General features: G+C 44.4%; 1 protein-coding gene across 3 annotated transcripts in view; it reads left to right on the top strand.

Moving 5' to 3' along the window:
- The window catches only part of PCSK6 (proprotein convertase subtilisin/kexin type 6), a 319,024-nt gene that overhangs the window by 179,247 nt on the left and 117,009 nt on the right, over positions 1-22,768 (top strand). Inside the window, exon 1 of one of the 3 annotated variants that reach the window (XM_069985416.1) lies at positions 14,484-14,750. The exons of the other annotated variants lie outside the window; for them this stretch is intronic. Within the exon in view, the coding sequence (XP_069841517.1) occupies positions 14,589-14,750 (162 nt within the window). The 5' untranslated portion in view covers positions 14,484-14,588. Of the gene's footprint in view, positions 1-14,483; positions 14,751-22,768 lie in introns of those variants that run through there. 3 annotated transcript variants of the gene reach the window in all.

Raw genomic sequence — 22,768 nt, 5'->3', positions numbered from 1 at the left:
TTTCTCTTATTCTTTATGACAAGCTTATCAAACCGGTGTTTTAGGGACCTAAAGAGATTGGAAACATAAGAAAAACAAATGACATCATAGCCAGAAAAGGACAGAGAATACCAATTGATGGTGCCCGCTGGGTAATGCCAGCTCACTTACCATGTCCAATCTGCTTGAGGTGCAAGGCTTGGTGTACAATAGGTTTGCTGTGGAAAAATACAACATTACCAGTACCCACAATCTGACTTCCCCAAACCACTTGTAACTTCAGATAGCTGCTTTTAATCCAAGATGTGTCCAGGGGTCCGTTCGGCAGGGGATGCAGTTATTGTCCTATAAAACAACTGTTAAACTTGCAGCTCTGTGTCAAATTGGCATAGCCTAGAGTACCCGTGCCTATGATTGCGACACCCCTCCGTCCCTCCTCCCCACCCACCTCATCATCAGGAATGCACCGGCAGGATTTTTCCTATTCATCACCTGAACACTGCACAGGTGCCTTAGCCATCCAGCACATGTGCACCGCTTATGTTGCGTTTACACAGAGCGATAATTCGCCCAATTGAACGATTAACGATTTCGAAGTAACGATGAGTTTTTTTATAACGATCAGCGTTTAGAAGGAACGATGTATCGCTTGGAAAATTCGTTATTGCAACCGTTAAGATCGCTTAAGCCCATCTCACACATAGGGTAAATCAGTGAAAGCAATTTGCAAATTTTTAACGAACGACCAACGACGATTTGAGAACATGTTGAAATGAATGAATGAATGATTTCTCCCTTGTCGCTTGATCGTTCATTGTGTTTACAAGTGCCGATTATCTTTCAAATGCGATTGTTATTGCGATAATTTGAACTATTTTCGTTCCGTTTAAATGCACCATTAGACAGGTGATGAATAGAAGAAATTGTTCTAGGGGCATTCCTAATGATAAAGAGGGCAGGGAGGAGGGATGTGGCAATCCTAGGGCATGGGTACTGTAAGCCACGCCAATTTGACACAGGGCTGCACGTTTAAAAGTTGTTTTATATCACAATAACTGCGTCACCTGCCGAACAGACCCCAGGACAGATCGTAGATTAAAAACAGCTATATGACGGCACAAGCGGTCTGGGGGTCAGATTGTGGGTACAGAGTTGCTTTAAACCGTTGGCACCATTTTTAAATTTTTCCGCTTGGAAGGACATGGTTTTATGTTGGCTACTTTTTAAGCCAGATTTATCATGTGTGATTTTTTTTGTACATAGAAACCAATGGGATATAAATCTGTCAAATTTGACAAATTTTGCAGTCGTGTGAATGAGACCCAATGCATGCCTTTTTATCATTAGCTAGAGAAATGAAGAAATTTCACAAAGGGAGTAATGCCATTGCCTCATGGCAGACTTGCTATGAACCCATTTAAAATCCCATTTATAAGCCTGTGTACTATCATCAGGGCACGTGCGAAATGGCAAGACAGCGCACGACCTTGACAGCAGCCATGCATGTGTGGAATGTAAAGATGGCGCGAGCAAGAAGAAGGTTGGGAAGCAAAGGTTATTCCTGAAGAAGAGGGAGGAATAAGCAGTGGCAAGGTGTCCCAGAGAGCGGCACAAACACTGAGCCACAACTCCTCTTTGACTCTTATTACAGTAGGTGACCCCAGACTGTTGCTAATCCACTCCACTTTCAGTAACAAGAGGTACCATGCTCACCAGGGGCCTGCCAACTACAGCACTTTGTCAGCACCCCGGATCAGGTCAGTGCGTTGACAGATTTCTTTTTATATTGCTAGAAAGGGATCTTCTGAGCTCACGTTACTCACATTTTTTTTCGGTACTATAATATAGGAGGGTGTAGGACAGATCCCCACTAGAAGTCCAGTAGTTGCATAAAAGCAGTACTGTACATTTCCAGCTGTCCATCCACATGCATATGAACTGAGATCTGGATAGAGTGGAAACCACTCCACAGTTCTCCCCTAATAACCAATCAAGGTTGCCAGGATTATCGTTTTTTTTTTTGTTTTTTTTTTAATTGTATGGAGATTTACCTTCAAGATGTAAAAAATATATTCGATAAGTCTCCCAACACAATGCTCCTGTGGGAAGGAAATGAGGAAAATGCACACTTAAATCTGAGGTGGTGAATCCATAGATATGAGGTACCTAATTTCCGATTGTCCATCCTGTACCATTTAGGCATTTGTTTTACCCAATTATATTTTAATGTGATCTCATGAGTTCTTTTTTGTTACTTGTATATATTATTGTGATCATAGATTAATGTACAGTAGAAGCTTCCATTTTAGTATTGTGTTTAGGTTCTTCAATGTGTAGACTGTTTTATAATGAAGGGAAGTTGTTTGAATTCTTAACAGTATTTATTCTTACTCTGAGATATATAGGTTTTGTTTTTTTGTGAGTGCTCGAGCAGGATGGAATCCAGGATCCGTGAGTTCAAGTAATTGAGATTTGGGGGATGGGCTGTGCACCTCCACTGTAGGCAATGAATTTTCAGCCTCTGTCAAAGTGTCACTTTACCCACTGTTTCTGAAGCAGCATGTGAGCTAAAACATTGCAGCTGGAAGTATCTGACAAAAGGGAGTTTTAATTATGTAAATTAATTAATTACTGCATTAACGAGATAGAATCTATTCCGAATCTCTGCCCTTCTCTATGGGTTCCTATCATGCATTTTCACCAAAGGCTCCTGCATGCAAATGAGCTTCCCAGCTGATGAGCCATCCGCACGTTGTCAGGAATCCTTCTGCTTTCAGCAATGCCGATGTCCCTCATATAGTAAACACGGCTTGCCGTCATATTTACAGTGCTGCATCAAGGCCAAGTTTAGACAAGTTGGACTGTAGTATATTTTTGGTGAGGTTTCTGAGCTGAAAATCCAACTTACAGTTCTCAACATTCACATTTTTCCCATGTAAAAGTTTTGATTGGTCTGGGTGTGCAGACAAGACCACTCTCAGCTCTGTGTCACGTGATGGTGACATACTCATAATGTAGGTCTATGGAGGCGGACCCTTTCACTGACACAGAGTAGGGAGCAGACATGTGGATGCGCAGTCCTCTCCCCGCCTGTTCTCACAATCGATACGAGTCTGAACACTCGGACTGATCAAAACCTTTTGCCTGGGATCCCTAGCGGCCACACAGAAAACTGACATGTCTGTTTTGTGCAGCTGCTATTCATTGAATAATGGCCGCACAAGCCTGACAGGTCACACAATGGAGAGTGGGGCTCTTGCAGCACTTTTCCTTGTTGGCTATGGTGAATTGGGATGTGGGCCAACACGGGTGCGCCCGCATCCCAATTCAGCACAGTAACGGCCGGGATGATCTTCACTGACACCAGCTGTTCTGTGACTCAGCTGGGTCACAGAGCAGCCGGTATCATAGAATGTGTGAACCCGGCCTTATACTGAATCTTTTCCCATTAAGGTATATATCAATCTGCTCACATCTGTAGCCCACATGACTGTGCAGCAGTATACATGTAGCCCACATGACTGTGCAGTAGTATACATGTAGCCCACATGACTGTGCAGCAGTATACATGTAGCCCACATGACTGTGCAGTAGTATACATGTAGCCCACATGTCTGTGCAGCAGTATACATGTAGCCCACATGACTGTGCAGCAGTATACATGTAGCCCACATGACTGTGCAGCAGTATACATGTAGCCCACATGACTGTGCAGTAGTATACATGTAGCCCACATGACTGTGCAGCAGTATACATGTAGCCCACATGACTGTGCAGCAGTATACATGTAGCCCACATGACTGTGCAGTAGTATACATGTAGCCCACATGACTGTGCAGTAGTATACATGTAGCCCACATGACTGTGCAGCAGTATACATGTAGCCCACATGACTGTGCAGTAGTATACATGTAGCCCACATGTCTGTGCAGCAGTATACATGTAGCCCACATGACTGTGCAGCAGTATACATGTAGCCCACATGACTGTGCAGCAGTATACATGTAGCCCACATGACTGTGCAGTAGTATACATGTAGCCCACATGATTGTGCAGCAGTATACATGTAGCCCACATGACTGTGCAGTAGTATACATGTAGCCCACATGACTGTGCAGCAGTATACATGTAGCCCACATGACTGTGCAGTAGTATACATGTAGCCCACATGACTGTGCAGTAGTATACATGTAGCCCACATGACTGTGCAGTAGTATACATGTAGCCCACATGTCTGTGCAGTAGTATACATGTAGCCCACATGACTGTGCAGTAGTATACATGTAGCCCACATGATTGTGCAGTAGTATACATGTAGCCCACATGACTGTGCAGTAGTATACATGTAGCCCACATGACTGTGCAGTAGTATACATGTAGCCCACATGACTGTGCAGCAGTATACATGTAGCCCACATGATTGTGCAGCAGTATACATGTAGCCCACATGACTGTGCAGCAGTATACATGTAGCCCACATGACTGTGCAGTAGTATACATGTAGCCCACATGATTGTGCAGCAGTATACATGTAGCCCACATGACTGTGCAGTAGTATACATGTAGCCCACATGACTGTGCAGTAGTATACATGTAGCCCACATGACTGTGCAGTAGTATACATGTAGCCCACATGACTGAGCAGCAGTATACATGTAGCCCACATGACTGTGCAGTAGTATACATGTAGCCCACATGACTGTGCAGTAGTATACATGTAGCCCACATGACTGTACAGTAGTATACATGTAGCCCACATGACTGTGCAGTAGTATACATGTAGCCCACATGACTGTGCAGCAGTATACATGTAGCCCACATGACTGTGCAGCAGTATACATGTAGCCCACATGACTGTGCAGCAGTATACATGTAGCCCACATGATTGTGCAGTAGTATACATGTAGCCCACATGACTGTGAAGTATACATGTAGCCCACATGACTGTGCAGCAGTATACATGTAGCCCACATGACTGTGCAGCAGTATACATGTAGCCCACATGATTGTGCAGTAGTATACATGTAGCCCACATGACTGTGAAGTATACATGTAGCCCACATGACTGTGCAGCAGTATACATGTAGCCCACATGACTGAGCAGCAGTATACATGTAGCCCACATGACTGTGCAGCAGTATACATGTAGCCCACATGACTGTGCAGCAGTATACTTGTAGCCCACATGACTGTGCAGCAGTATACATGTAGCCCACATGACTGTGCAGCAGTATACATGTAGCCCACATGACTGAGCAGCAGTATACATGTAGCCCACATGACTGTGCAGCAGTATACATGTAGCCCACATGACTGTGCAGTAGTATACATGTAGCCCACATGACTGTGCAGCAGTATACATGTAGCCCACATGACTGTGCAGTAGTATACATGTAGCCCACATGACTGTGCAGCAGTATACATGTAGCCCACATGACTGTGCAGTAGTATACATGTAGCCCACATGACTGTGAAGTATACATGTAGCCCACATGACTGTGCAGCAGTATACATGTAGCCCACATGACTGAGCAGCAGTATACATGTAGCCCACATGACTGTGCAGTAGTATACATGTAGCCCACATGTCTGTGCAGTAGTATACATGTAGCCCACATGACTGTGAAGTATACATGTAGCCCACATGACTGTGCAGCAGTATACATGTAGCCCACATGACTGAGCAGCAGTATACATGTAGCCCACATGACTGTGCAGTAGTATACATGTAGCCCACATGATTGTGCAGTAGTATACATGTGTCATTCTAGGTTCCCCCATTCAATTTAAATATTTTTCAGCTTACTTTTAATAAACACTTTTTGTTAAGAAAAACACAATCCTATTGATTTCTAAAGTACCACCTTGGGTTTCTCAGCAAAAAAGCTAAATGTTACTAACAAAGAAGCACAAAGGGTTAATCTTGGCTTCTCCCCACTTGCGACAGAAGAATAAAACAAATTAAAAGCATTAATTAGCCCAACATAACCAATAAAGGCCTATGTGCCTGACAGGTTTATGCCACAATAAAGAATTTTTTTAATAAGGGCGGGTATCTGCGCTGCCTTTGGATTCATGGAAAGAAAAAAAATAAATACTTGGTGAGTAAATTTTAAGTTTCTCATCGTCAGGCGGCACACAGTGAGATATGCAAAACAATAGAAAGAATACAATGGAGCTGCTTCTCCCTAAGGATTTACTGACTATCCCATGGCTAAGGTGTCTAGCATGTAGTGTTTAGCAGAGGGACATGCAGAAGACCAACTGGCTAAGGGCGCTATTACACGGAAAGATTGCAGTGCGAAAAATCATTATATGGTTCACATTTAAGTGATAATCTTTCTGTGGGTATGCAGGCAACCATCAAACGACTAACGGAAATTTGTGTGTATATTCGAGCTGACCATAAAATCATTACTAATCGCTCCCACATCGTTCATTCATAATGGCGATAGTTTGTATACTAGAATATATCAGCAAAAGTAATTGCTGTCCATCTATGTATTATGGTGAAGGATTTCAGGTTGTTTCCTAAAGTGCTCGTTTGCAAGTGTTTATCATTAACCCCTTAACGACATCGGGCGTAAACTTACGCCCTCGCGCCCTGGTACTTGGCGCATCAGGGCGTAAATTTACGCCCGATGTTTCCCCGATCGCTGCGTGTTCACACACAGCGGTCGGGGAAGATGGCCTGCTATAAATCATAGCAGGCCATCTTAGCTTGACGGCACGGGGGGTGGTTAACACCCCCCGTGCTTACAATCGCCGCTATAGGCTAATCAATTCAGATCAGCCAATAGCGGCGATCGGAACCTTTCCGGGTCATCGGCGACCCGATGACCCGGAAAAAAATGGCGGTCGGTGCTGTCCGAGGACGGCACCGACCGCCATTACTGTAAAAAGTAATGGTGATCGCCGTGCCACCGGCCCGATCGCCGTGAACGGCCGGCCGGCCGTTCACGGCGATCGGGCCGGTGGCACGGCGATCAGAGTCCCACAATATAGTAAATACCTGCCCTGGACCCCTCAGCTAGGTAGCCGAGGGGTCCAGAGCAGGTATTTGTAGATTACTCACCTGTCCCGGGCTCCTGATCGGCGTCTTCCGGGTTCGCGGCATCCTCGTCTTCGTTCGGGTCTTCGGCTTCTTCCGTGACGTCACGTTCGGCTTCTCTCGGCTATTTTCGGCTCCAGCGTCGGCTCTTTCCGTATTTTGCGCTCTGCTGCCCTCTAGCGGCTGATATGTGTAATACACTTATCAGCAGCTACAGGGATGTTCAGAATGTAGAATTTTTTTTTTTTTTTTTTTTTTTTAAATTTTTTTTTTTCTACTTTCCGCACCCTATCGCCGCTGAGTGTTGATCAGCATCGCACGAAAGTGCGCTGCTAATCAGCAACTCCTCCTTTTTGGCGTAGGGTGTTTTTTTTCTATATTCTACTGCCACGGTCTGCTGATAAGTGCCGCACATAAGTGCGGCATTTATCAGCAACTCCTTTGTTGGCGTAGGTTTTTTTTTTATACTTACTGTAAAAAACACGTAAAAAACACTACATTACACCACACTACATTGAATAAAGTTTGACACTACACCACTACATACCCCATATACCAATCCCCGTATACAAATGGCCCCCAGGGTGTTTTCGGCGTCAGAGGGATACGTTATTATTACCTCCGACACCGAAACAGCCAGTGAGGATGAATGGGGGGGATCCTTCTTTCCTCCATTCATCCTCATCATCCTCATCATCCAGTGACGTGTCTGGGAGTAGCGTAGCGTACGCTGCCCCCCAGACACGTCTTTTCCGCCAGTACCGTCCCAATAAGAGATGACGGTATGGTGTGAAATTCTACACACTCTGTGACAGTACCTCAGGGTACACTTACAGATTTCGGGTACGTGCACACTGCGGAATGGCGAAGGATAACCCTTTGTGCATTCCGCAGATGGCACCCGCCGGTGGACTGATGCGGGCGCGTCTCCACCCGTGTCATAGACTCCATTCTATGCACGGGCGGAATCCGTCGTCCGTCCAAAGAATGAATACGTTGGACAGAGAGCGGAATCCGCCCGTGCATAGAATGGAGTCTATGACACGGACGGAGACGTGCGCCTGCATCACTCCGCCGGTGGGTGCCAGCTGTGGAATGCACGAAGGGTTATCTGTCGCGATTCCGCAGTGTGCATGTACCCTTAGAGTGTATGTAGGAAGGGACACCCGAATGCAGCCCCCAGATGCCCCCTCCCCCCCCATCCTCGGAGTTAGTGGGGAGATCGTTTGGGAACTGATCTTCCCACTGCTGGATAAAGGTCACCACCTGTACGGGGATAACATTTATACCAGCACCCCCTGTTCCGGTCCCTCGCTGCCTGAGCTACTGTAGCTTGCGGCACGATCCGAAAATATCAGAAGCAGTAACAGCGCCCTAATATTTAGCAGCCATGGAGCGGACCCAGCGCTTCTGGATATGAGGGACCCCGTATCGCACCAGGACAACATTTTCCAGGTGACGTCCCCCACACTGGAGAAAGGGAGACCCCAGAAGAAGTGCAGAGTGTGGCGTAACAGGGGGATCAGGAAGGACAACATTTTCCAGTGTGACACCTGTCCTGATCCCCCCGGCCTCTGCATACTGGATCGCTCCAAGGCGCACCACACGTCATTGGGGTTCTACATTATCTAAATTCTGTCCCTTATTCCTATTTCAGGGGTCACGTTGATCCAGGGATTATTCTGATCGCCATTATGGAGTCGGGAAGGAATTTTCCCCTGTGATGAGGCTACTGTCGTCTGCCTCACGAGGGGTTTTTGCCTTCCTCTGGATCAACACAGGTTGAGTTTGATGGACACCTGTCATTTTCAACCTTATAAACTAATAATTGGCCTAATACCCCCAAATAAATTAGAATTGTCCCTTTTCCCCAGCTAAATAGATATGGCTGCCATTCCCATTAGAGACTTGCCATGATGCAATTACAAAGCCTCTGTGCGGCCAGGACAGTAGAAACCCCCCACAAGTGACCCCATTCTGGAAACTACACCCCATAAGGAATCTAAGAAGGGGGGCAGCGGGGATATGGCCCCCTGGTGACGGCCACATTTGGGACGTGAAAATGAAAAAAATTGTATTTTTTATTTTCTCGGCACATGTTCTACGTAAGTGCCCGTCACCAGTGGGGTCCATATGCTCACTGCACCCCTTATTAGATTCCTTATGGGGTGTAGTTTCCAGAATGGGGTCACTTGTCGGGGGTTTCTACTGTCCTGGCAGCACAGGAGCTTTGTAATTGCGACATGGCCTCCATCCTCCATTCCAGCCTCTAAATGGCGCTCTGTCCCTTTGGTGACTTTCCCTGTGCCCATATTACACATTATGCCCACATGTGGGGTATTTTCGTACTCAGGGGACACTACCCTACACGTTTTGTGTTCATTTTCTTTTTTAACCCCTTGTGGAAATGGAAAAAAATCAAGGCTAGACCAACATTTAGTGTAATTTTTGTAAAATTTTTACTCTAAATCATTAATCTTGTCATGTTTTTTCATTTTCACAAGGGGTTAAAAGATAAAAAAAACATTTAATGTGTAGAGCAATTTCCCCTGAGTACGGAAATACCCCACATGTGGACATAAAGCGCCATGCGGGTGCAGGGAAAGCCTCCGAAGGGAAGAAGCGCCATTTGGTTTTTGAAGGCTGGATTTGGATGGAATGGATTTCGAGGGGCCATGTTGCATTCAAAAGGCCCCTGTGTTGCCAAGACAGTTGAAACCCCCCACAAGTGACCCCATTATGGAAACTGCACCCCTCAAGGAATGTAACAAGGGGTGTAGTGAGCATATGGACCCCACTGGTGACGGACACAAATGTGGAACAATGTGGCGTGAAAATGAAATATTACATTTTTTACACTATAATGTTGGTTTAGCCTTGAATATATCATTTTCACAAGGGGTTAAAAGAGGAGAAAAAAAACAAAATGTGTAGCGCAATTTTCCCCGAGTCCGTAAATACCCCACATGTGGACATAAAGCGCCATGTGGGCGCAGGGCAAGCCTCCGAAGGGAAGGAGCGCCATTTCGTTTTTGAAGGCTGGATTTGGATGGAATGGATTTTGAGGGGCCATGTTGCATTCAAAAGGCCTCTGTGTTGCCAAGACAGTTGAAACCCCCCACAAGTGACCCCATTATGGAAACTACACCCCTCAGGGAATGTAACAAGGGGTGTAGTGAGCATATGGACCCCACTGGTGACGGGCACAAATGTGGAACAATGTGGCGTGAAAATGAAATATTACATTTTTTACACTATAATGTTGGTCTAGCCTTGAATTTATCATTTTCACAAGGGGTTAAAAGAGAAAAAAACACACAATATGTGTAGAGCAATTTCCCCCGAGTCCGTAAATACCCCACATGTGGACATAAAGCGCCATGTGGGCGCAGGGCAAGCCTCCGAAGGGAAGGAGCGCCATTTGGATTTTGGAGGTTGGATTTGGCTAGAATGGATGATGAACGCCATGTCGCATTTACAGAGCCCTCGTGCTGCCAAAACACTGGAAACCCCCCACAAGTGACCCCATTCTGGAAACTACACCCCTCAAGGAATCTAACAAGGGGTGCAGTGAGGATATGGACCCCTTGATGACGGGCACATTTGTGCCATGAAAGTGAAAAAATGAAATTTTTCCCTTTCACGTCACATTGTTCCACATTTGTGCCCGTCACCAGTGGGGTCCATATGCTCACTACACCCCTTGTTAGATTCCTTGAGGGGTGTAGTTTCCAGAATGGGGTCACTTGTGGGGGGTTTCCAGTGTCTTGGCAGCACGAGGGCTCTGTAAATGCGACATGGCCCTTGAAATCCTTTTCAGTGAAATCCAGCTTCCAAAAGCCAATTGGTGCTCCTTCCCTTTGGAGGCTCGTCCTGCGCCCCCTTGGCACTTTATCGCCACATGTGGGGTATTTCTGTACTCGGGAGAAACTGCGCTACACATTTTTTGTCTTTTTTTGCCTCTTATCCCTTTAAGAAAATGAAAAATTGAAGGCTAGAACAACGTTTTAGTGTAAAAAATAAATTTTTCTTTTTTCACGCCATATTGTTGGGAAAATCTGTGAAGCACCTGTGGGGTCCAGATGCTCACCGCACCCCTTGTTACATTCCTTGAGGGGTGTAGTTTTCTAAATGGTGTCCCTTTAGGGGTGTTTTTTAGGTTTTGGCACCCCAGAGCCTCTGCCAAGTGGTACAGTCAAAAATGACCAAATATAACGGAGGCGTTGAAATTCACTAGGCGCTCCCTTATATCTGAGGCTTGTGGTTGCGTCAAATAGCGCAATAGGGTCACATATGGGGTATTTCTATAAACTGCAGAAACAGGGCAATAATTATTGGGGTGCATTTCTCTGGTAATAGGTTTATAATTATGAAAAATATTGGATTACAATAAAATCTCTGCACAGAAAATTAAAATTTTCAAATTCCTTACACACTTAGCTTTTATTTATGTGACTCCCCTAAAGGGTTAAAACACTTTCTGGATGTGCTTTTGCAGAGTTTGGGGGGTGCAGTTTCTGAAATGGGGTGCTTTGTGGGGCTTTCTAACATACAGGCCCCTCAAATACACTTGGTTAAATCTGAACAGGTCCCTAAAAATATCTGATTTTGAAATTTTACTGAAAATTTGGAAATTTGCTGCTAATGTTTTAAGCTTCCTATCGTCTAAAAAAAATGAAAGATAGTTTAATAAATGCTGCCAACATAAAGTAGACATGTTGCTAATGCTATTTAATATATAATTTATGTGGTATAACCATTTTCTGTATACGCAAAGAAGTTTCAAAGTTGGAAAAATGCATTTTTTCACATTTTTTCACATTATTTGGGTTTTTTTCATAAAGATTTGTTATGAGTATCGACTCCAATTTACCAGAAATGTAAAGTACAATATGTCACGAGAAAACAATCTCAGAATCAGCCGGATAGGTAAAAGCATCCCGAAGTTATTAATGAATAAAGTGACACTGGTCATATTCATAAAATTTGTCTCTGTCATTAAGGCCATTTCAGGCTCTGTCCTTAAGGGGTTAAAGGAAAACTCCGGCGTCAGCAAAAAAAAAAACACTAACAGACACAGACCCTATACTCACCATGCCTCCTAAGTCAATTCGAAAATCCCGCCGGCCGCGGTCCCCGTCAACCCCATCTGCATCTTCATCTTCTTCCTCACTTCCAGGGTCCCACGGCATGAATGAGAGCGAAAAGGCTGCCGATGCGTGTGCGTACCGGAAGCCTTTTCATTGGCTGGGTGGCATCACATGGCTTCCAGCTTCCTCAGCCAATCAAAGCTGAGCAAGCTTGAAGCTTTGTGACGCATTCCAGCCAATGAAAAAGGCTGCTGGTGCGCACACGACATTCGTGGGGGGGGGGGGGGGGGGGAGAAAGAGGCGGAATGGCTCTAGGCATGTGACTAACACAGATTACAAAGTTATATAACTTTGTAATGTGTGTTAGTTAAGGGGGAAAAAAAACGTGGGAGTTGCCCTTTAATCGGTGGAAGCCATAAATCAATTTGTCTAATAGGACCCTACTTGGCAGATTCGACGCAGCAACGCTAAGGGCCCTATTCCATGGGACGATTATCGTTCAGATTATAGTTAAATTGTTCGAATCTAAGCGAAAATCGTTAGTTTGAATAGCAGTTAACGATTAAAGACCGAACGAGAAATCGTTGATCGTTTAAGACCTGGACCGATTTTTATTCTTGCTCGTTCGCAAATCGTTCGCATTGAATAAGATGTCGTTCGCAGTAGTGACAAACGCAATAGCGACGACAAGACGACTGCAAGAATGTTCATAAGTAACGATTATCATTCCAGGTAAATGGGTGAACGATTTCAGGTCTTACGCAATAGCGGTCGTTTGGATCGTTTATCGTTAACGATTATGCGAACGATAATTGTCCCGTGAAATAGGGCCCTTAGGGTTTATTTACACAGAAAGATTATCTGACAGATTATCTGCCAAAGATTTGAAGCCAAAGCCAGAAACAGACTATAAACAGAGATCAGGTCATAAAGGAAAGACTGAGATTTCTCCTCTTTTCAGATCCATTCCTGGCTTTGGCTTCAAATCTTTGGCAGATAATCTGTCATATAACCTTTCTGTGAACCCTTACATTTTTCAGCCTATTTAAGTGGTAGTGCGACGGTAATCAATTATTCACAAAATAACACACATTACAAAGTTATACAACTTTGTAATGTGTGCTATGTATGTGAATGGCCGCTTCCCCGCGATTCCCCCACCCACGCTAAACCCAGAACCCTCTGCCGCGTCATCAGCAGCTCAGCAGCATAACTGTGCTCAGCCAATCGGGGGGGACGGCATGAGGGACAGATGGAGCGGTTCGGCCGGCCTCCCGAAGATTACGTCATTGTCCCAAGATGGCGGACAGGGGTCGACACAAGATGTAGTGAGTATAATGCACCACACTTCCGTCTGTCAGGGCCTTGAAGCTGCAGGAATAAACTTTTTCTGAATCCGTCAGGATTATGCTGTACGCTGACATGTATGAGGACCTTAACCCCTAGCTATGAAGGGATCAGATAGAGGATCTCTTGGGGGAATTATAAAAGGCCACTTTGGGAAAAATACTTTTTGAGGACCAGGCAATCTGAAAGACCCTTAAAGGGGTACTCCGGTGGGAAAAAAAACTTGAAAGGTATCTGAACCTTGCACAAATAGGTAAAGTACTTCTATTAAAAATCTCGAGCCTCTTCTGTAGCCTCAGGGTCTGCTTTTTTAAAGTGCAAATCCAGCTAAATGTTTTTTCTTTTAAATCACCTGGTGTCAAAAAGTGCCAGAGATTTGTAATTTACTTCTATTAAAAAAAATAAAAAAATAAATCTTCTCTTACAGTACTTATCAGCTGCTGTGTGTTCTACATATCTATGTCTTTGTCTATGACATACAGCAGCTGATAAGTAGTAGGAGACGAGATTTTTTTTAAATATAAGTTTATTACCAATCTCTGTCACTTTCTGACACCAGTTGATCTGAAAGAAAGTTATTGTTTTTTCAGCTGGAGTTGCCCTTTAAGTTTAAAGGGATCTTCGCTTTACCAGTGCTAATGCACAGCCACACAGAGACTTCATGTAGTGGTTGGACAGATGGTGTAGCATCAGGAAGAAGCCACTCTGCATCTATAGGAAGAGCTGGAGTGGGGATGATGGGAGCTGTAGTAGTGTGTCACAGGCTCCTGTCTACATAGCAGATGCTGCACGCCTCCCTCCTGTACACAACAATCCCGGTCTCTGATCCCGCGCACACGCACAGAATCCCCACATCCTTTTATGAATGAAGTCACGTACTCCCAGCCTCCAGAGTCTCCGCCCACCAACGCTGCCCAGGACCCGCCCTCTGACAAAGCCACGCCCCATCATCGCACCGTGTACAGGTCTGGATTCTGATTGGTTGACGAGTTGACAAATAGCAGGCTGCGGAGCGCCGGCGTCCAGCAGATGTACAGAGCCGGGGAGTTCCTCAGTGTATGTCCGCCTAGTGCGCCCTGCGAGCGGGCAGCGGACCCCGCAACTTCTCGGTGACTTCCAACATGCTCTCCGTGACGGCTCCGCTCCTCCTGCTGCTGCTGCCCGGCTGTCTGGCTCCTCTTCCCCGCACCGTCTACTCCAACCATTGGGCTGTGCGAGTGCCGGGGGGACCCGAGAAAGCGGCGGAGCTGGCTGCCAAATACGGCTACCTGAACATGGGGCAGGTGGGCATCCCGGGGGCCGGGGGAGGGGGGCTGCCTCCTGCTCAACTTTACCGCCGCTTCTCCGCTACTTTCTGCTACCGCCGAGAAGTTCTCTCTGTTACAAGAACTGCTCTAGCATCACCGTGTAATAATGTCGCCTGCATTGTCTGACTTGTGCGACTTTTCAGTACTGCATGCCGGAGATGTCGCACATGGCGCGGAGTTGCTGTGGTACCTTGTGAAATGTCGCAGTGTACAACAGAGATGTAAGGGAGAGCTGACTGTTTACAGTAATTGGCGCTAATACACTTGAGTGTTTACCTTGGGAGTACATTGTATCCTTCCTCTGTGCTGCTGTTTATGTATTTGTGGCTGTTAACCCTGCAGATGCCTGTAGGATTGCTGGGTAGATTGCTTGTGCTGGGTGCCTTGATCTGGGTCATCATGGGCTGTGTACTTTTTCTCATGGTAAAGCAGATCGATCATTGCTCTTATAGGGTATGGTGACACATTGCTGCACACTTATAGGCTATGTTCACACATGCACATTTGCTGCACACTTTTCTTTTAATAAGGAAGGAAAAAGAATCTGCATTACATCCACCACTTACAGCCTAAGGGTGCGTTCACACCTACAGGATCTGCAGCAGATCTCATGGCCCAGAATTGATTTGCTTTGTATCTGCAACTTCGAATCTGCTGCAGATCCTGTATGTGTGAACGCACCCTTAAAGGGGTCATGCATGGATATATATATATTTTTTTGGCTGAAGTGTTAATATGTCATACTTACCTACCCTGGTCCCCTATAGCTGTCATTCCAACTGGTTCCTGATGATGCATCATCCCCGCAAGAACCACCCACTCGACCAATCGCTGGCTGAGGTACCTGCAGGGATGATGTGTCACAGAGGACCAGTGGTAGTGAGTGGGGACCAGGCGCTGTCATATAAGCTGCACTGGGGGAGCTGAGTAAGCATTTTTTTGGTTGTTTATGTCAAAAACCTCCTGCAGCCAATGCAAAAAAAAAATAAAAATCTTGCGCAGTGTGTGTTATAAAAAGCGTCGGTTTATGAAATGTCGTTCAACTTTGAATCAGTGTCTTGCGTAATCCTGTTCTGGAAGAGGAGCACGGAGTCTTTTCCGTGACTTTTCCTCCATGGACGTCTTTGGTCAGAGAGTAATATGGCACCAGGTGATGAGTAATAAGCCGCCTGAAAGGTTAATCGCCTCTCAGGTGCGGTAAGTGATTGCTGGGCTGTGTGATAAATGGGGCTCCCACCTGTAGCCACTCATGACCTGGTGATAGATCCTAATGGCGGCGGAGTGACCCTTCTTCCATCACAGGGGGCAGGTGTATGACAGACGTTAACCCTTTCCAGCCCTCCGCTGTTATGTATATTGTCCGATTCCAGAGAACGTCTTCCATCATAGTACACTCTGCTATGTGTTCTCGTAAGTAAATGTGTTGGAATTCCCATCAGACTGAGCATTACTATTGTGTAGGAGCTGCTTCATCAATAACCAGTTATCTGCTCTTGTATTGGATATCAGTATGTATACCGTATATTAGCAATCTATAGGGATACGTTCACTTACAGTAGATCTGGTATTTCAGCAGTTGAGCATGTGCACTATATGGTTCTGTATGGGTGCTGGGTGCTTTTCCCCAGTACAGATCTGCTGCATGCCAGTCTAGGTTGATGATGCATGGTGAATTGTCCCCATTAACTTCAATGGGGAGGTCAAAGTTTACAGTATTCTACAACTTCTTTTTTTTAACTGCATTGCTGTTTTTTTCACTATGCATATTCCACATTTGTACGAACTGGTTGCTGATTCCAGTGAGAAGAATGTGCAGCAAATCCACCACTCATGGCTATTGGGGAAAATCGGCCAGAAATATGAGGCAAATCCACAGAGTTCTGTTTTTCCATTTGCTTATTTTTGGACATGGATTAACCTTAACAGTAGGGCTAATGAAAGGGGTTATCCAGCGAAAATCTTTTTCTTTCTAATTAAATGGTTTCAGAAAGTTTATATAGTTGTAATTTACTTCTATTTAAAAATCTTAAGTCTTTCCAAACTTATCAGCTGCTGTATGTCCTGCATGCAATGTTTTCTTTTCAGTCTGACACAGTGCTCTCTGCTACCACCTCTGTCCGAGACAGGAACTGTCCAGAGCAGCAGCAAATCCCCATAGAAAACCTCTCCTGCTCTGAACAGTTCCTGGCATGGAAAGGCGTCAGCAACCTTCCACTTATTTGTGCGCAAATCTGCTTTGGTAAAATTTGTGCCATGGAGACTACATCACAGCTTACCATTACACATAATAGGACCCTACTTTTGTATGGAATTGCTGTGAAATAAGGGCTCCATAATAGGATTCTGCACGTATTTTCCCTCTATCAGTGATCATCAGATGAGACTATATTGCAGGAGCAGGGAACCTTGGCTCTCCAGCTGTTGCAAAACTACAACTCCCAGCATGTCTGGACAGCCAAAGCTTTAGCTTTAGCTTTAGCTTGGGAGTTGTAGTTTTGCAACACCTAGAGAGCCAAGATTCCCTCCCCCTGCTGTATTGGGAAATCTGCACTTGATTGATCTCCCCATCCCATGAATGCTTATGATCAGTAGGGATCCCCGCAGCAGACTGCACTGATCAGTTTGTTAGATGGGAATGCCCTTTTAAACTTTTTCTCTTAGGTACTGTAATTACAAGCCATGCAATTTCATAATACATACCTAAAAGTATTGTTCATGGAACATGTAAAAGTGTTTGGTTCTATATTGTGCAGGTACTAGCCATGCTAGATTCCCCTAGTATTGTGCCATCCCATGTTACACGTATTAATACTGTTCCTGTATCACATTGATTTTCCTTCTAAGCTTTGGTCCTTTGCTAATGTCACTCGCTCATCTGAGTCACTGCTGGTCTTGGTTTGCTGTGGCATTTAGTCCTGATAGTGACAGCCATCCCCGGCTTCAGCGGTGACCTCAGTAAGGCTGACACATCTCCGCCATGAACGGATATTGCTCTTTCAATGTTTTCTTCTCATCACAAAGATAATGAAGGGAAATGTTAGTGTGACGACAGCCATAAAGCGTAACTAGTGGTTATCATCTGGATTGTGTTCTCATACATTTACTGAATATAGCCTCTCATTAATTTACATACAGTGAGAGCCACTGTGATTTGACATTTTTATTATGTTTTTATAGCTCTCGATTCCAGAGCGCTATACATATGATAAGGGGTGAACATACAGAAAGGAACCATGGAGAAAACATAAGTAAATGACAAACTGGTACATAGGAAGAGAGGAGGGCTGACAATCTATAGTCACATCCTATAATAGGCGAATACACCCGTAGTTGGGGAGCCACTTGAACCTGTCGGATGCCTATTAAAGAGCAGCCAATAAAGGGAATAGTTTTGCACCCAATAATATTTGGGAGCAGTGTATTTGAGGGGTCTGTCTCTTAAGTTCTTCCTATTTGTATATGACACACATCGTTTTGTGTTCCATGAATCTAATCTAATATAGCACCCATATAATTTAAAGGAGAAGTCCGGCAAAATTTTTATTAAAGTATTGTATTGCCCCCCAAAAGTTATACAAATCACCAATATACACTTATTGCGGGAAATTCACATAAAGTGCTTTTTTCCCTGCACTTCCTACTGCATCAAGGCATCACTTCCTGGATAAAATGGTGATGTCACGACCCGACTCCCAGAGCTGTGCGGGCTGTGGCTGCTAGAGAGGATGATGGCAGGGGGATGCTCAGTGTCCCTCCAGTGCCCTTTGTCCCTCAGTGTCCCCCTACCAAAAAAGCACTTTATGTGAATTTCCCGTAATAAGTGTATATTGGTGATTTGTATAACTTTTGGGGGGCAATACAATACTTTAATAAAAAATTTTGCCGGACTTCTCCTTTTAAATGGGCCTAAAGTTTTGTGGCTTAAAGCGAATGTACCAGTTGGAATAGTAACATTTTTCACTACCTGGTGTGGAGATCCCTGTGGCGCGGTTCATTTTTCAAAATGCTGCCAGATTCAACAGTTCCTTCATGTGTACCGGCCCGCTTTATGCACTGGAGGTGGACCAGCTGCCCAAGTGTAATGTTATCCCCTCCCCTCCATTAGAATCGAAATAATAAAAGATGTATGCAGCCTCAGTGCACGTCTCACCAGACTGGACCATGTCCAGATCAGGTGGTAAAAATATAATTATTCACATCCTTTGTGCGATGCTTCGGCTCATATAGTAGCCTTTCTCAAGCTTGAGAGGCTGCTATATGAGCCGAAACATCGCACAAAGGGTTGGAATAAAAAGTCAATTTTTTTTTACCAAAGTGCTGTTTTCATCACTATCTTTTCCATTTGAATCAAGTCTGGCCACACCACCAAGGGGAGAGGATATCATTACACTGGGGGCGCCAGGCCCCCCTCCAGTGCATAGAGCGGTCTGGTGCGCATGAAGAAGCTGGTGCCAATCACAGGAATTGGACAGTGTTTTGAAAAATGGACCGAGCCACCGGGCACCCGTGTGCTATAGAGACATAGCAGGTTATATTCAGGTTATATTCTTGTAAGCTGCTGATAAATTCCCTTTATGTCTGCTCCATATGTGTTACTGTAAAGGCAGCAACCACATATGGTGGCATATCTTTCGTAAGGATCCCATGTGCCGTGCACCTGACTCTTTTTAGACTTCTCACAAAACACTCTTGATATTTTCACCTACAAAGGCTTTGTAGCCAGAGGTTATCTTAGATGGTATGTGCATAAGTCCAGTTAACATTGTACAGCACATTAAAGGGGTTGTCCAGGCAGTAGGCCAATCTTATGTATCGAAAACATCCAGCGCAAACTTATCTACCCTATATACTGGGGCTGATGGTGACAGCTGTCAGTGGCTATAAGGGGTATTAGTACCTGTAGAGTACTTCTGTTTTTATCCGTCTGTATAACAATGTCTGCAATGGAGACTTCATTGCTGGAAGTCAATATGTTAGTGTTCCTTGTATGATCACCATAGGATAATGCCGTATAGTCCGCTTTCTCTGCTTGCTCTGGCTGGCGGCTCAACTCCACAATGAAACCCAGTAGCCCTATTCAAACTTCCCGGGAGATTAAGTGACTCTCTGTACGGATCCTCAGGCCAAAAATCAAGACTTCAGCAACTGTCATGGTTGCCCTCGTCAGGAGGGGCACCTTCAAAGCGGAGTAAACAAACACTAACATATTCACTTGCAGCAATGAAGTCTCCATCGTTATACAGACGGATGAAAACAGAAGTACGCTACAGGTACTAATACCACTTATAGCCACTGACAGCTTTCTCCATCAGCCACAGTATATAGGGTAGATTAGTTTGCACTGAATGTCCTTCTTTGTTTCCCATATTTTTTCATTACAGTGAACCTACAGGTCTTCACTTTGTTCATTTAGCAGCAGCAACTGTGTAGCGCTGGTGAGGAAGATTGTCTCAGTTCGAGACTATATCTCCACACTATTACAAATCTTATGTATCCTCACGTCCCAGCACTGTTCTTTCATCTTTCTGTTTCAGAAGCTATCCCTCCCAGACGAGGAGTGAGGCTACCATAGCATTAATTGTGAAACCGTGCCTTCATACATCCTCCAATGGCCACATAGTGTTGCACATATTGTGGTAACATTGCCTGGTTATTGGACATTGCATATGGCAAACGAAATATGGCTGCTGCCAACCTTGCCTTGAAGGTATACCTTCTAAAACAGGGAGGCAGAAGGACAGCATTGAGGTGTAGGGAAGTTTTTGTTTTTTCTAATGACGGGTATGCTTTCATTTTTTTATGTGAAACATATTTTTAGGAATCTTTGCTTTCCATTCTAATATGTATATTATGAAAAATTCCTGAAACCTTGCAGTTTTCATTCTGAACTGTCATAATAAGTTGACACTTTTCTCTAGAGATCTGTTTTCGGTAGTGTTTTCTTTATATGTGACAGGAATACAGTGAAAGGTGACACCAGTATATAGATAAGACATGACCAGACCATTCACACTGTTGCTCAAAACTCAGCCTCCCCCTCCCTATGGAATGACTTCTGCACAGGTCACTGAGCATGCCTAGTAAACTCTCCCATACAAGCACATTCGGTCAGGTCAGAGAACAGGCCATAAAGGAAAGACTGAGATTTCCCCTCTTTTCAAACCCATTTCTGGTTTAAGTCTCAGATGAATCTGTCTGTAAAAAGACACCCAAAGGCTTTCTCTCCTGAGCAGATCTCTAATGACGTGTTTACGCAGATTTATCTGACAGATTTTTGAAGCCAAACCGAGGATTGGATTTGAGAAGAGGAGAAATCATAGTCTTTTCTTTATGACCTGTTCTCTGTTTATAGTCTGTTCCTGGCTTTGGCTTCAAAAATCAGATAAATCTGTCTAAACACACCGTTAGCCTGGTCCTGGTGCTGCTGCAGATCCCATAGGCTGTCAAATATTTTGATATGATCCCCTGTCTTGCAGCCACTGTACCCTGAATGCAACAATAAAATGGTGGATACTTTAAGATTCTGCCTGGTTTTTTCCCAGCTGAAAGTAACTTGATGTAAACTTCAACATGCTGCATATTCTGTGGCAAGGAGAATGTTGATCTTGAAATGTTCCAGTTGTCATGAATAGCTCTATCTGTGCAGAGAGCAGTCCAAGCAAAGCTGGCTTTATTGCACCACAACTCACTCCTGTCCATCCATAAACCTCAACATGTTTAAGGAATTGATTTGTTGCTTTTAGCCGCCTTAGTATTAGTCACTTAAGGAGTCTGATTATGTTCATGGGATATGTACATTCGTCCATATACATCACATCTATGGATAAGGCTTATAAATAAACTGTCCCATGGTTGAGTCCAGCAAAAAATCTTTCAACTAGTTTCAGAAAGTTATATAGATTTTTAATTTACTTTTATTTATAAATCTCAAGTGTTCCTATACTTATCAGCTGATCTAAATCCTGCAGGAAGTGGTGTATTCTTTCCAGTACGATACAGTGCTCTCTGCTGCCACCTCTGTTCATGTCAGGAACTGTCCAGAGGAGCAAAGGTTTTCTATAGGGATAGTCCCTGTCTCAGACACAGGTGGCAGCAGAGAGCGATGACTGGAAGGAAAACACCACTTCCTGCAGGACATACAGCAGCTTAAGTATGGGAAGACTTGATATTTTTAAATAAAAGTAAATTACAAATAGACACTTATGTAAATATATAGAATCTTTAACTGCTGGTTCACTTTCGTTACCACATGGGGTCAGGAAACAATTTTATTCCCACTTTTGTGGGTTTTTTTTAAACTCTACTGCTATTTAATAAAAGTTCTAAAGTACTAAACCCCATTTTTTTTTCTCTTTTTGCCATCTCTTGTTGAACCCGGTGGCCGTGTGTCTTAAGAAGTCAGCCGCACACTTTAGGTGGTTACCGCAGATTCACAGAGAATACATCAGATTCAGGAGACTCCTTTTATTGAGAATTTTTTTATTCTTGTTATCTTTTTGAATAGCCCAAGCCCTATGTTTTTCTTATGGCATCTTATAACTTCATTAATTTGTCGTTTTTACTGTCCGTTTTCAGAACCTAGAGGAAAGTGCTTTCTTCCCTTTTGATGTCCTGTAATGAGCGAGCAGGCAATCAGAGTAGAAGTAAAGACTATTGCCCGACTCCAGAGTAAACTGATTGACTTTGACAGGCGTTGCGTTGCTGTGATTGAACAGTGCATTATCCTAGTTACCAAAATAAATGTGACGAGCTTCATGGCTCCATGTAAGAGTGACGGAGCAGCGATTCTCTCCTTTCAGAGCAGCGAGCCTCAGATCCATGGTTATTGAAGTGCTCTTGTCTGAGGGGCAAGGAGTGCTCTGCCTGAATTTTAATGCCACTATGGGAGCGATTCAGCTCTTGTAAGCGCAGCGATTTTCTAGTGGAATTCTGACGCTCTGCTGAGTAGGATTAACATGAGATGTTTTTAATTCACAAGCTGCCTGTGATAGACT

This window comes from Dendropsophus ebraccatus, chromosome 1, assembly GCF_027789765.1.
Source record: "Dendropsophus ebraccatus isolate aDenEbr1 chromosome 1, aDenEbr1.pat, whole genome shotgun sequence".
NCBI lineage: Eukaryota > Metazoa > Chordata > Amphibia > Anura > Hylidae > Dendropsophus > Dendropsophus ebraccatus.
This window is presented reverse-complemented; position numbering and strand designations above follow the sequence as displayed.